The sequence below is a fragment of the Cryptomeria japonica genome, chromosome 2, assembly GCF_030272615.1.
Source record: "Cryptomeria japonica chromosome 2, Sugi_1.0, whole genome shotgun sequence".
Lineage (NCBI taxonomy): Eukaryota > Viridiplantae > Streptophyta > Pinopsida > Cupressales > Cupressaceae > Cryptomeria > Cryptomeria japonica.
The window spans coordinates 4,290,308-4,305,638 of record NC_081406.1 but is presented as its reverse complement, the minus strand read 5'-3'; the positions used below and the strand labels follow the sequence as shown (position 1 = coordinate 4,305,638).

The following is a 15,331-nucleotide window of genomic DNA, read 5'->3' as shown; positions in this document are numbered from 1 at the left end:
AGCTTGAGAAAGAGGTCGGTGCATGGAGAACATATTTCAGTCACATCAATGAACCTTTGGGACGTCAGGATCCAGTTAGATCACCATTGCAGGCATTGCCCCTTCAATCAATCAATGAAGCGGAAAGATTCAGGAATATGGTCCAGCGTACATGTAATTGGATGGATAGATCTCACACGGTGGCCATTGAGTTTATTACAAGGATGTCGAAGATCACCCACCAGGCTATCCAAGTCCTTGAGATAATCCACAGACTGATGGCAACAGTAGCTGCATTTGCCCACACCAAGGACGTTGTCATTCCTGTCTTGAAAGTTATAAGACATACATCCAGAAGAATTTTAGCACAAGAGAAGATCTTGGAAGGCGATTCTCACAGTTTGTTTCAGTGGTCAACCTTACTCCATATAAAGAGTGTTCTCTTTGAGGACATCAGTGTTAGATGTGGTCAAGTTGAGGAGGTGATCAATCCGATCCAGGACAGAGTATTTGAGGTACTTCGTACCATTCTTGGCAGAAGGATCGAGGTCGAGACAGATGTGGATTTACAAGAATTTGAAGATAGAATCAAGATCATCTTTCGCAAGGACGCAGATGTTACAGATGAGCAGTATGATCAGATGTATGCCACCATGCTCCTAATTGATAGAACTAAGGAACTTGAACCTACCTGGGACACAGCTCTTCTAGATGCATTTGATCAGGTTATCCACTTAGAAGAGAGTATCAAGAATCTTCCCGAGATTCCAAGCACAGAAATCGAAGGAATTGTGACAAAATTCATTGCATATGCTAAAAAAGAAAATTGGAAGGGGAATAAGATTCTAGATGAAAGGTTGTTACAGATGACATGACATCTTAATTCTCATTGGCTGATACCTCCTAGATTTTTGTGCCAAATTTAATATTTGGCTATGTATTTAATATTGTTCAGTAAAAAGGAGGTCATTTGTAACAAACCCTAATTAGGGTTTAGGTGTCATGATCTTGTCCATCGATTTACTTTCAATCTGGACCTTTCATTGTAATTGGGGATGCTATTTATACCCCCATTTTTCATTTCATTTGTATCAGAATAGTCAATAGAGAAATAGAGAATAGAGTTGTAAGCAATTTTTATGTTGTAGCAAGATTGAGTCTTGAAGAGAGAAGTTCAAGCAATTGTTGTATATGATGACTTGGAAATCAATAAAATATTGAAGTTATGGTGTTTTGTTGCAAGTTTCTTGAGTTATCTTCATGGTTGTTGGATGTACTTGAATCACGCTCAATCAAAGTAGTTTGTTTGAAAGACTAAGTGTGAGATTTGATATTTGGTAGGATTCGCAATCCAAACCACTAGCTTCTTGCTGATTGTAGGAACGCCTTGCGTGGTCGACTGGAAAACATTTTGAGTCCTTAACCTTCAAGCATTTTCGCATCTAGGATATGTACCTTCGTAGTAGTGTCCTTGACCTTTGATGCATTGAACACCATTATTACCTTAGAAGATCGCACTAATTTCAATTGAGTTGTTATCTTATGGCAAAATTGAAGTTAGTTGAGTCTTGCCAAATCTCATTCATGCTAAGTCGTTCATAGGATTAGACTAGATTAGACCTCTCAAACCCTGTCCTTTTTCCTTTTTTTTGAAAGTTCCTTTTAGATTAGTAAAACCTTCGAACTATTGAATCCGTAAGAAGCCTTGAAGGAAACAGCAAATCACATCATACCACTAAAAAGCTTGTCCACACGTGGAGACCCCACTAAAAGAACCTTGGAGTCCACCTAACTGATCCTTTTTTGCAGATCTTCAGCAGTTAGAGACTATTTTCTCAAGAGAGGATAAGATGCCTAATGGTATTTTATTCTGTGTATGATTGTGTACAAAATACACGTCAACAGGTGGCTTCCTTCGTGCAATCACGGGCGAAGTGCCCCCACTGATTACAGGCCCTACATTGGATAATTGGCCGGCCCTTGGCGTCATACTGGATACGGCTTCCGTTATTGTTATTGTTGTTATTCCTTCCGCCGCCGCGTCTGTTGTCCCGATATCCTCCAGATGATGCCGTTCTGTTAGTATGTTGACCCGTACCCGCTGGTGCGGATGTTGTGGCTTGCTCCGTGAACAGCACCTGGTTCATTTGCGTACCTCGGGTTTTCATGTTGTATGGGCACTCCTTGGTGGAGTGTCCCATCACTTGGCAAATCTCACAGAATGCCTTCTTTTGGCAAGTACCCTTTGTGTGCCCTTCCTCTTTGCACTCAGTGCACCATATGTCCCCTTCGTTCCGACCAGTGCTTCTCATTAGTTTGAATTCTTTTCTCATTCGCTCCATGTCTTTCTGGAGCGCTTGCACCCGTTTGCTAGCCTCGTCATCGCTGCTGCTTTCCTGTGAAGAGTCATCATCCTTGGATGAGGGTTTATTACTTTTCTTCTTCTTTGATGTTTTGTGTTCGCTCTCCAGGTCCATCGCCCTATTATAAGCGTCGTCATATGACGTCGGGGGTACAATTTTCATCTTCCTCCGTAGGGAGGATTTCAACCCTTCAACGAACCATCGTTTCTTCAATCCATCTGCGGGTTGGCTTTCCATTTTACCCAAGAGTTCTTTTAGCCTCCGACTGTATGCCCGTACTGTCTCCCTGGTACCTTGTTTGGTACTGTATATCTCCGTTACAATTTCATTGTCATCACGGAGCAACCGAAACTCCCCCATGAATTCCTTCTGTAGATTGGCCCACGTGGCCACTTTTTGCTTGTCCACATCGGAGTACCAATCTATGGCAACTCCTCGTAACGTGGCTGGGAACTGCTGTACCCAGTCATCCTGGTCTGTTACTCTGTTGGTGGACCAAATGGTTTCACTGTACGGCAGTGCCGTAAGGGGTCTTCCTTGCCCTCCCTTGTGAACTTTGGCAATTTTTGTTTACTCGCCATCCCACCGCTGGGTCTCGCTCCTCTAATTCCTTGTGTGCTTGTACTTGGCGATCCTCCGCCTCCTGCAACTGAACCTCCACTCGTGGGTCCTCCGGAAAAAGTTGCTGACACCGAACCAAACAAATTGCCTCCCGTACGGTACCCTTGTGCTCCCTCGGCACCTTCGGTCGTACCGTCACCTTCCGTTGTCTCCCTCCGGTTGTCCTCTCAAATGGACAAATTCTTTAGCAAGTCTTTGGTAGCGTTGATCAGGTTTAGACTTCGCCTTGTTTGTTCCACCAACTCTTCGCGGCTTCTTACCCTACGGTGGTATTCTGGCGAACTGTAGAGTTCTCCTTCGGCACCCTCCGTGACTCCTTCTGGCAGCCCTACAACAGTGTAGACAGTGTAGTTCTCTCCGTCTATCTCTGCCTCCTCAACCTCCGTGACACCTCTTGGGTTCCCTTCGGGCAACCCCTCGGCCGGTCGTCCCTCGGCAAGCTGCCTTAGCCTACGCCTTCGTTCTATCTGTTGTCTGAGATTCAACGCGGTTTGTGCCACTTCCCATTCGTCACTCTGTATCTTTTTATTTTTGTCCTTATTTAGTCTATTGGGCATAAGTCACTTCCATACACAGCAAACACACGCCATGTACACAAAAAAACTTTTATTATTTTTATTTTTATTTTGCCTTTCGGCCACAATTTATATCAGCAATGTGTCGAGATTATTACAAGGTTCAATTTCCTCCTGGCCTGGCGCCATCTCGTTCCGTTTCACGTCGGCTGTTCTCTTCGTAGCGTTGCAAGATTTGTTGTTGTCGCTCTTCCTGGGCAATCTCCTCCAGGCGGGCCTGTTGTGCCAACGATGCCTGTGCAAGCAACCGGGGGAGGTGGTTCATTAACCGGTTTACTGCCGGGCTAACCTCCAGTGCTGTCCACACGGCACTTGGTGGGATTTCTGCCTTCGCTGCTTCTCGTCGAACGTATGTCTGAATGGCTACCTGGAGCAAAATCGAAAATTCTCGCGTTGTCGTGTCCTCTCCTGTGTACAGTTCTGTCCGCGCGTCGTCGGCCTCCGGGTTTACCTCACCAACGGGTAGGCCCATTATGTCTGTGCGCCATCCGTGTCTTCTGTTCCCGAGTTCGTCTAGGCAACGGTGCCAAATGTTTGCCCTCTCGGGTAAACGGTTAAATGCAGAAAGTAAATGCACAGAACATAATGGAAATATATTAAATAACCAGTCTCTATATTAATTCAACAGTCCATGTACAATAAGTGCTTATAACATTACATCTGACACGACTAACATGATCCTACTTCGAAGAAAAGGTACACAATATATAATACCCGAAGGGGTGCGACACAACCGTCGCAACTCCAACTACCTACCCGTCGGCTAACTAACTGACCGCCGTAACTCATTATTACCGACGACAACATAAACATAATATAACAACATAACATAATGATTATTCCCGTCAACAGTAATCAATTTAAAACTTGACACAATAGCTATATGACATTTGTTTTGTGTACTTAAACTTGAAAGTTAATGTTAAATACTAAGTTACCGGTTCCGGTTCGGATTCGGGTTCGGATTCGGGTATGGATTCGCGGATTCGGCCAAAAAAAAATAAATTTGGGTACGGGTACGGGTTCGTCCGTACATATATATATATATATATTTTAATTTTTTTTAATATATATATATATATGTTCAAACTTCAAACATCAAAATTATATATGTAAAAATAAGATTAAAAAAATTGTTTTTTTATTGTTTTTAATTGCTTTCTAACCCGTGGGCCCCGTTTTTGGGAACCCACGAGCTTGGGTTCACCCGGGTCCTCCTGGGTTCACCCTGGGTCCCACCCGGGTCCTGCCCAGGCGGCTGGGTTCCCTGTGGGTCCTGCCATGCAGGACCCACAGGGAACCCAGCCGCCTGGGCAGGACCCGGGTGGGACCCAGAGCGAACCAGGCTGGGACCAGGACCGGGCACGGACCAGGACCACGACCCAGCCAAAATAGGCAAGAACCGGTATCAGAGATAGTAAACTTTATCACTATTCTTGTTTTGAAAGTTATACATTTTCAGATTTTCTATAACTTATTAAATTATATTAAAAAAAATTGGCATCTCCAAGTACCTGTTAACGTGTCTGAAATCGCATTGCTACGACTTCATCCAGCCAACGCAGAATAGAATGTACTCGTTGAGTATCCTATCCTCTCTTGAGATAAGGAAATCCCTAATGCTATTTCTTTGATCAATGGGGACGACCTCAAGGTTTCAGTTGTCAGGTCTTGACTATAGGATAGCTCAACGGTCGATGTGATTTGTTGGGAGCACAAGGGATCTTACGTTTTGCAACAAGCTGGTCTACTAAGATTCTCGGACTGCGAAATAAAATCAAAAGGGGAGGGATAGGAGATCTAAAACTAACAAGACTGGTATGCGGGTAGACGGATTGAACATAACCAATCACTGCTTGGCTAGAATATCTCACAACCTTGCAGGAACGGTGCAATCTTCAAGGGACTTGGAAGATTTTCAGACTGCAAACGCACGGCTAAGCACCCAATTCTGGCCCAGCCTACACAGACACCTGCAATTGAACTAAGCACAATTAAAGGCTCAAGTTAACCATACAAAAGGATACGCAATCAGTAGATCCTCAATGGTATGAGCCTGAATCTATCAAATACCTGCACACCCAAAACAGAAAGATCTATCTAAAATGCTGAAAGAAACCATGCAAACAAGATGAAAGCAAGACAATAAACACCAAATCAATGTTTATATATTGATTTCAGCTGCCTATTACAACAATTTCTGCAACATCTCTATGCTACTGCTAAGGTCTAACCTATTCTAAATCTAAAATCTAACTACAAAATTCTAACCAACTGTCTAACTATCTAACCCTTTACAAAAGAAAGGCCTCTACCTTTTATAGAATTTACAATATTGAATCAGAGGCTAGGATGGATTGCATCCAAGGGTCCTGATTTGCCTTCCAGAAACTGGCAGCTTTAACCCATGCCAATTCAACTCTCAGTCATCCAACCAACCATAATTCCAACTACCTACAACTGTTTTGGCATTATTGAGTCTATCTAGTAGTTGGACATAACTATCCACAATTGACCTATTTCCCCTTTCAAAATATCTGAGTGGGGCTTACAGGCAGTTTTTATAATAAAACAGTTTCAATTTTTAAAACTGAATTCCTGGAATTAAATCCAACTGTGCATCCTTTTGAGTTTACACATTTTGGTAGCATTTTGGATGTTCTTTGGTCTTTGGTTTTGGTGGTGGACTTTAGCTTGTCGTTCAGTGGCACGCTTCCCAATGTTTCATCGCTTTGATCCTGCACTGCATCTTTTCTCCTCCAACTTCCAGTGCTTGGCCTTGTCATTTCAGGCTTTCTTCTGGTTCCCTGTGATGATGTCCTGCAAACAATCAATCTCTTTTTAATAAATCAATTTGAAAAATTAAAATTAATTTAAAAAATACGGCGTCTGGCCCAAAAAGCTCTTTGTGAGATGTATCTTGAAAATGCTTCTCCTCAAACGTGAACTCCGACCGCCTTTATCTTGATGGTGCTTGGGCGATCTGAATCCATTAAAGCTTCTTCACTTACTGGCAAAATAGTGATTTTGCCCTATTGTTCAATTTCGGCCTACAAGTTGGTTTTGAAAATATCTAAGTTTTAACGCCCCTTTCTTCATTGGCATTTTCGGGCTAAAAGCCAATTTTGAGAGCTCTTAGTGATTTCGGGAAAACTGGAGGTTTTGAGATTTACCTTTTACGTTTTAAACTCCCTTCTGGCAATTTCGGGTTCAACAGGCGAAATTCAAGTTTTATTTAAACTCACAATGTTTGCCCACTTAATTTTCGGGTTGGGAGGCTACTTTGAAATGTTACAAAATTAAAACGTCTTGCCTCTGTTTTCATTTTACCTTTGTTCGCCGAAATTCGGGCCACATGGATATTTTAAAAAGTTTCATTAAGTTGGATGTCTAGCATGGGCCCTGAAATTCGGCCCTTTTGCAAGCTTTTCTCTTTTAACGTTTTACCTTTGTGTTTGGCGAAATTCGGCCCCCCTTTCGAGTTTTCAAACTTTCAATTTTTTGACATTTTGCCTTTGTTCGCCGAATTTCGGCCTGAAATCGCTCTTTTGAAACTTTAGTTTTTTTTACACATTTTTCGGCTATAAAACCTATTTCGCGTGATTCTCCCTCTCATTTAACGAATTCGATTGCCTGTCAATTTCGGCTAAAAAGCCTCTTTTGCAAGCTTCCAAAAGTCAAAACTTTCCTTCCATTGCCATTTTTGGCCTAAGTGGCCATTTTGCAATGTTAAAGTTAGTAAAATCGCCCTTGAGTTGTGCGATATTCACCCTCCTGCCGAATTTCGGGGTGAAGAGACCTTTGAAAAGCGTTTTAAAGCTTCACGTTTTAACCCCTCTTGATAATTTTCGGGTTAAAAGGACAAAATACAACCTTTGCGATTTATAAAAAATGACGCTTTACTCCATTTTCGAGCAAAACGGACCTTTTGCAAGGTTAATGTTTAGCGTTTAAAAGTTGTGACCTGCGATTTTCACTTGCCTGCCCAATTTCGGGCCCATAGCATAAAATACAAACTTTTTAAAATGCCCTCCATACATTTCGCGATTTTCGGGCTAGCAGGGCCTCATGAAAAGTTATATAAAAAATGCCTTTGTCACGACCTGCATTTTCAGGCCAAAGGAATTATTTTGCAAAATTCGCGTTTTACGTTTTCTATTATTTGCGGGCTGGGAGATGAAAATGCAAACTTTAAAGTCTAACGCCCCTTCACACGATTTCGTCTTTTGCCATTTCGGCTCTTTTGAAGAGTTTGCAAGATAAAAGAATGGTTTTCGAAAGTTATACCATTTTCAAGCGATTTGGATCTTCTGGGCAAACTTCGGTCCAAATGAAACATTTTTCAAATCTCTAAGCCTTTCGTCTTGTGAAGCCATTTTGCGATATTCTATTTTCGGGATTCTGAGCCATTTTGCAAACTTCGGCTTGAAAGGTATTTTTGAGATTTTGAAGTTTCGGCCCATCGAATCGTTTTGTAAGCTAATGACATTCTCGGCGTTTAAGATGAATTTGGGAGTTTGAAGTTCGCAATATGGCTTTAGGGGCCGAATTCGGTTTTAGCGGCACTTGACCCTTCATATCCCCTTCCTCTTCCGCAAGGACAAACAGGCACAAACTGGGGATCCTTGTCCAAGACGGGGATGGGTGTGCAATTCGCACAACAAATGGCGACTCGGCTGGGAAATGTTCCTAAACATTTCAAGGATGACTATCTGGATCGAACCCCAGAATCTCCAGTATATACCCCACAAAACAACCCAAATGACAAAAGACGGATTTAGAACAAAAATGAGGTCGCAAACTGAAACGAGTCACCAACCTTGGAAAAATCAAGTGTGTGCAGTGAAGTTCATTCAAGCCTAAAGAAGGTTGAGATATCATTGTTTAGTTAATGCAAGCTACATAGAGCGACTCTAACTGCAAAAGCAACCTGGATAGAGCCCCGCTGCCAGCAAGTGTCTATAGCCCCGATGGAGTTATCGCCTGTAAGCTCATAGAGATTGCTTTGTTTCCGATAAATTTTCTTTTGAATACCGACAGAGGTGTCTGCATTCCCAAAGCCAAGCAATTTGATATTTCTCTGCTTTTTAATTTATTTTCTTTTGATTTTTTCTCTTTTATTTCCACTTTTTCACCTTGGCTGGTAAGCAGTGAAGCTTACGTGGGATTGAGCGTTACAGTGGTCGCTGAAATAGAGCTTCAGATTTTTTACTTGCAATGACCTCCCTTTGATAAAACGACAGACTTAAGCGATTTTAAGCGTTTAAAAGGGCAGTGATCGCAACGTTGGTGACAAAATGCAGTAAGCAACTAAATTTTTAGAATGACTAAGCCTTAAACCAAATGAGATGACTACGAGGGCAACCGTCAATTAGGTGCTCTACCAAAGTCGGCATCTAAGAAATGAGCCGGAAAAACTTTCTGACTTTGTACACCAATGCTGGGAAAAGCAAACAAACCCCTTACAAAAACTAACAGGGAGACAACCCCTTCAGAAAGGACACCTACGCTACAGAAAAGTAAGCGAAACTGAAGCGAAAAAAACAAGGAAACTAAACTAAAAACAGAAAACAAAAACCTAAACTAACTATGCACAAGAAGAAACCGACTGTACAAGAGGTGGACTATATGGATGCGTTCCCGACCCGGGGTGATTTCTCAGTACGTGCAGCAGTAACAGGGCAGCGGGAATGGTTCTTAGTTTGGCCTGATTGTCTTTATATTTTGAAAAGAAAATTTTCAATTGGCCACTCTCAGGTTTAACTAGGGCATCGGGCAAAATTATTAATTGAGGGAGTTCATTAGGTCCGTGGTTAATCCATTTACAAGTTGCTTTCCCAGAATATTCAAATTGAATTGAAAATTTTCAGAATTAACAGCAGGAGGGAAAGAAACAACCTGGCAAGTTTCTGAGTCATGCAGAGTATTGTACGGTGGGTTGTGCGGCGAGAAGGCTTCAACAATTGTATCAGGAGGTCGCCATTGTTGGTGCAGCATCTCAATAGCGTCTGGTGTATGCACATCAGCATCACATTCCACATTAGGTTGCGTAGGCTGAAAATCAGTCTTGAAACCGAACTCGAACTCAGGAAAGAGGGGTGCATCGTCTATCGATACATCTTCGGGTTGTATGAACAATGCGGCCTTATGCACTTCTATCAGCGCGTCCTCAAACAACAGGGACTCTTTGATTGATTGGTCCTCAAAAACGTCCTCGACAGACTTTCGGATTGCATCATCCACTGGTGAGGCTATCACAAACTGCTCTTCGGTGTCGAATTGATCTATGGAGCTCATTGGATCATTCTCAGAAACATCCTCCTCAACCCTGTCCTCATCAGTTGCAGGGATAATAAATTCATTTGTTGCCTTGGTCTAATTGACTGATTCATCTTGCTCAGCACTTGATAGCTCCATCTTAACATCGTCAGAAGGTGTGGTACTGTATTGATTTTGTGATCTTTTGTATTCATCTGCAGCGAGGTAGGCACTCCACACTTTGTTGGCGATGCTCTCATCTGGTTCTTCCGGCAGTCCAAGCTGGGCTTTAAGTTGACTGACTGCCTCCATGCATAGCGAGCAAGTGAATTCTGATTGTGTGCAATTTTTTTAATCAACGTTTCGGATCACACTTTGTGATCCATCATCAAGATGAATGAGAGCACACGAAGCAAAATATGAGAAGATAAATTGCAAAGTTGATGAGAAGAATATAAGGAGTTTTATAGCAGATTAATGTGAAGAATTTGTGATTACTTTATGGCAGATGTATGATCAGGTTATAACTGATATAATGAGAAGACTAAATCAGATTTTCAAGTGGAGTTTGTAATCACTGTATGGCAGATTTATTAAGTTTTATGAGGAGAATGTGATGAGTTTTGTGGCAGATTTATTGTCACCATCAAGGATGAAAAAATCATTTAAAAATCGGCAAAATCGCGATTTATTGGGAGTAAATTTGTCAGACGATTTAATCTTCTTAAAAATCGCGGCCGATTTTTTTGTAAAAATCATGATCTTTGAAGATAATAAATCGCGATAAAATTGTGGACAAAAGGGGAAAAAACCGGGTCTCAAAAAGCGATATCATTTTTTATTTATTTTAACCCTAAAAAGCGAGTTCGTTTTTTACGCACAGGGGCTATTTCAATTTTTCCTAAGCGCACGAGTCTTCACCCGATAGCCAACGACATCCTAAATGCACGAGTCTTCACCTGACAGCCGACGGCATTTGTGGACTGAATCTGGATTCGATGGGAGGTTGCACAGCTAAGAGTAGAAGACTCTTCTTTATTTAAGTGTTTCAACTTTCACGTAAATAAGCCACCAGTAAAATGAAGCTGCCATAGATAATAGGGTATTGAAATCTGATGTGGAAGCACTGAGAGCAAAGGTTTCCAACATAATGTTTAATTTATTTCTGCCATGTCGTTTTAGACTTCATTTCTAATCAATTTTTTATTTTTTATTTATTTTAATCTAGCATTGATATCAGACCTCAGTGGCAATTTAATCTTTTTGACGTTTAAGTATAATCTTTGATGCCTATAAACTTATAAAGCCATGCATTTATTTCTTTTTAAAGAATATTTTAAAAATTTATATATTTTCAAATGTTCAATAAATTTGTTGATTTTTTCTCGATTTTTTGCCGAGTCCCGATTTTTAAAAAAATTTGGCCAAAAAGATTTATTGTCAATTAAGAGTTTTTCATCTTTGATCACCATAATAGCAGATTTAAAGAAGAGAGTTATAGCTCTTCAGAAGACAATTTGAATGAGGGTTTGGTGCCTCTGGTGGGAAAGTTCAAACTGATAGAATGAGGGGTTGGTGCCTCTAGTAGGTTGAACTTATGATTTGTATGAGATTATTATATAAGCGAGTAATTTGATGTGGTTTTCTCCTATAAGGGTTTCCACATATATCTTGTGTTCTATTTGTGTTAAATGATTGTTTGATTTTATGTGAATGACAATATGCAATGGATATACTTGTGAGATTAAGTTATATGCTTATGATATTAAATTGAAAAAGTAAAAGTTTGTTGTTATTGTTAAAATTATAGCATCGACAGATAAAGAATCAACAATGAAATATATCAGTTTACCACCTCACTATTAATTATCATGATTGAATAAAGAATGCTTTTGATCTGCATGAATTAATATCATATTGATTTCATTATCAATCGAGTAATGATCGATCAACATTGCTTACATTGTATATACGTTGAATACCTTTCTTATCGTTATATTAAACATATGTTAGTGACTACTTAACTAATAGCAAGTGACCGTTCATAAAACGGTATTCATAATATTGTTTAAGTGCCATCGATGAGGAGGCACGTCTTGAGTGGACATGCCTCCACTTTGTGGAGACATGTCCACTCAAGACATGCCCCCCCGATACAAGTATATATGCAGACCCGATAAGGCAATATTGAGCAATTAAAATCGAACATTCTCAGCCTTGTTTGGACCTGCAAAACACAGTCTTCATTAGAATCATAAATCACATATATTCAGAAATATTAATTTCAATCTATCAACTATCAAATCTGAGAGGAGTACGATCTGCATTTACAGTTATACCAATTCACTGCCCTGCCATCCCTCTCAGTATAACCGTGTGCTCTTCATGCTCTTCACTTTATATGTTCTAAGTACTTGACGGCCTTGTAAGCTCACCTATTGTTTTCAAATAATCAATGCTGCCTGTACAGATATAACATACATTAGAAATAAGCATGCATATATTGAATGTATTGTTCCTGTTTGACAAACTTAAGAACAGGAAATCAATGATCTGATATTATTGATTATCTTAGATACTTTTTCTTTTTGAGTTAGAATACGTTTCCCATAATACTAGGTTCAATCACCAAATTAATGCAGGCCACCAATAATCTGAAGCTTACCAAATTTAGAATGTTGTCTCAACGTGGTTAGAGCCTAATTCAATTGTTTGAGTTTCTACTGTTGGGTGAGCATATAAACAGTTTATATTAAGTGAAGAACATTACAAATGAAACATCTTAAGCAAAATTGGTGATCTGAGATAACAAGGAAAGCATAATATTTCACTACGTAGGAGCATTACAAAGATATCACAGAAAAATAGTTTTATCATTTGTTTTAATTTTATTTTTGGGTCACCTTTATAGATGAGTTACAAAGTTAATTTGTGCATTTTTGTTGTTTTTCATTTGCAGCACAATTATGGCTTCAGTAACGTGTTTTATTGGACTGAATTTTGGGCATATCCTGGTGAATTTTAAGGTATGATAAGAAGACTGCTTTGTGCATTTTTATGAAGAAAACCGCTATCTATTAGTATTTTTCATAAGGGACTTGTAAACTGCATATTCATAATGAATCTAGGAAACTTATTAGGATTTGATTCCAAAAAGCTTTTGTGGTTTTTCTAGACAGTTCTTTCTAGAATCATTCTCAACATTGTGTAGAAGTTGGAATATGAATACAGGGGTATATAATACAGATTGTTTTTGAATTTTGTACAGCTTAAGAAGGCTTTCTTTGGCATGCACCCTTTTCCATATGGCAACAAAACCCTCATTTGTTTCTGAGTTTAAAATACCAAGTTATTAGCAGATTGCCAAGAATACATATTCTTATAGTATGGTATCTTAGACCATGTTTTGTTTTTTCCTTGTTATTCACAGGGCCAATGGGAGAGACTTTATCTATGGACAATCTCTTCCTTTGTACTTATATTGATTGGAATATTTCTAGAGATGCTGGGTAAGTTCCTGACAATTAAAAATATAATACCATCACGTACATAAATGAAAGGATTAAAAATGAAGTAGCATTGGGATAATACTTGATCCATTTCAATTAGATTGATCAGGAAGTTGATATTTATATTGTCTAATTGACAGGAATGCCTTTAAACAAACCCCTCTATACATTCAGTTACATGTGTGTCACATCGGGTACAGCAGGTTTTCTCTTTGCTGCAATATATTTGTTTGTAAGTTTACAAATATCCTCAAGATTCTGGTAGCTTAATTTGTTAATTATTTGTATTAACATCAAATTGCAAAGCAAAATATGAACAGAAAGAATAGAATGTACTCAGAGTCAAGTAACTTTGAATTTGCAAATTTGAAATTGTTTCATGTTTGCATCCTTTGTGCCTGCACATCAATATTAATGTTTACAATGCATTGCCACGAGAAAGAAATATTAATAAGAGGAGCAGCAAGGAGATAATTAAGACTCAAATTTTGATAATACATCCAACACATTATGAAAATCGGAGGTAGCAACTGTAAAAACCCAAGCCAAAATTCCATGCCAAATTTTCACCCTTTTACCCAAGTTTACTGAATAAGCAATTTGTCAAACAGTTTGTATGCATATGTTTTGAAGACATTTGTGTTTGAAGTGATTGGATGATGGCCTTTGTGATTTTGTATCAATTTCATTGCACCATATTTAAAACTTGAAACACCAAATCAATTTTCAATGTTTATTCTAACAATAAAGATTACACTTGCTGTTCTTAGCAGCAGCATACAAGAAATGGCAATTACAAATCTAATCCCATTCAATCAGTTCATTCATTATTTGATGGAGACCTTTTCATTCTAAAAGTTGATGCCGACAATCTGAAATGTGTTGGTGTTGGAAATAAGCCACACCCGGACCGACAATGGACTGGTCCAAGAGGGGCCAGAAGCTCAGTGGTAGAGCACTCCAGCAGCGTATGGAAGGTCCTAGGTTCGATTCCCATCAGGTCCGAGTCTCAACATGGTATCAAAGCTAAGGTTGTCTCAATTATGATCAGACTTTGTAGCAGCGCTCCTACTTCACATTCTTCACACCATTTCCAGCATTCAAGATGGTGTATGGTCTGAAAGTTGAGGACAGACTTGAAGGAGCATTGAATTTCACCTCATGGAAATTCAGAATCCTTGTCACCCTAGAAGAAAATGATCTTTTGGAGTTTGTGCAATGAAAGGAGCAATCTGAACCTAAAGATCAAGATGAGAAGCTTCAGTTCAAGATGAATGCAATCAAAGCCAAGAAGATCCTTATTGACTCAGTGAAAGATCCTCTTGTTCCCATCATCTCGAAGATGTCTTCAGCCAGAGACATGTTCAAGACATTGGAGGGGATGTATGAGATCAACAACACAAGTAGTGTTGATGATATAGCGTCGGTAGAAATCCTACAAGCCGACTCAGCAAGATCAAATGTGTGAATGGCCTATTGGCCTTACAAATTTGATGAATCTATCAACTTATATTAATCCTTTAATATCTTTATTAAGTCACATATGCATTATCAGTTTTAATGATTAAACATACATCATCGAGTTTGACTTATCGGATTTGTTTCAAAGGGGCCGACTTTTGGTTAAAGTCCGCCACCCCTCATTTGAAAGCATGCAATGCTTCATGAAGGTCGTGCCTCCTTGATGAGAGCCGACTCTTGGATATCTCTTTTCGACAAATATATATGGACATGGTCTTCCCTCTTTGATATAGAGATCAGACAGAAAGTTCGATCATAATCAGGCAGATCAAATTCATGTACAAGTAGATCAATTGATGGTGAGAAATATATGTAGTGTGCTCGGGGGTGACGATAAGAGCTTATCGTCTATGGTTGGGAAGGCAACAGATCTGATGTTTGCCTGTGGTTAACGAGCACTACCATAAAATCAACATGGTATCAGAGCCAGGTCCAGGCTAGGAGCCCCAAGCACACGAGAGGTGTGGCTTAAGGGGGAGTGTTGGTGCTGGAAATAAGCCATACC

The 15,331-nt window shown here is 39.8% G+C and overlaps 1 protein-coding gene across 2 annotated transcripts in view; it reads left to right on the top strand.

Annotated features, from left to right (window-relative positions):
• The window catches only part of LOC131052304 (uncharacterized), a 296,561-nt gene that overhangs the window by 221,917 nt on the left and 59,313 nt on the right, over positions 1-15,331 (top strand). For both annotated transcript variants that reach the window (XM_057986927.2, XM_057986928.2), the window contains exons 9-11: positions 12,756-12,822; positions 13,227-13,305; positions 13,446-13,537. In XM_057986927.2, coding sequence (XP_057842910.1) covers positions 12,756-12,822; positions 13,227-13,305; positions 13,446-13,537 — 238 coding nt within the window. The remainder of the gene's footprint in view (positions 1-12,755; positions 12,823-13,226; positions 13,306-13,445; positions 13,538-15,331) is intronic.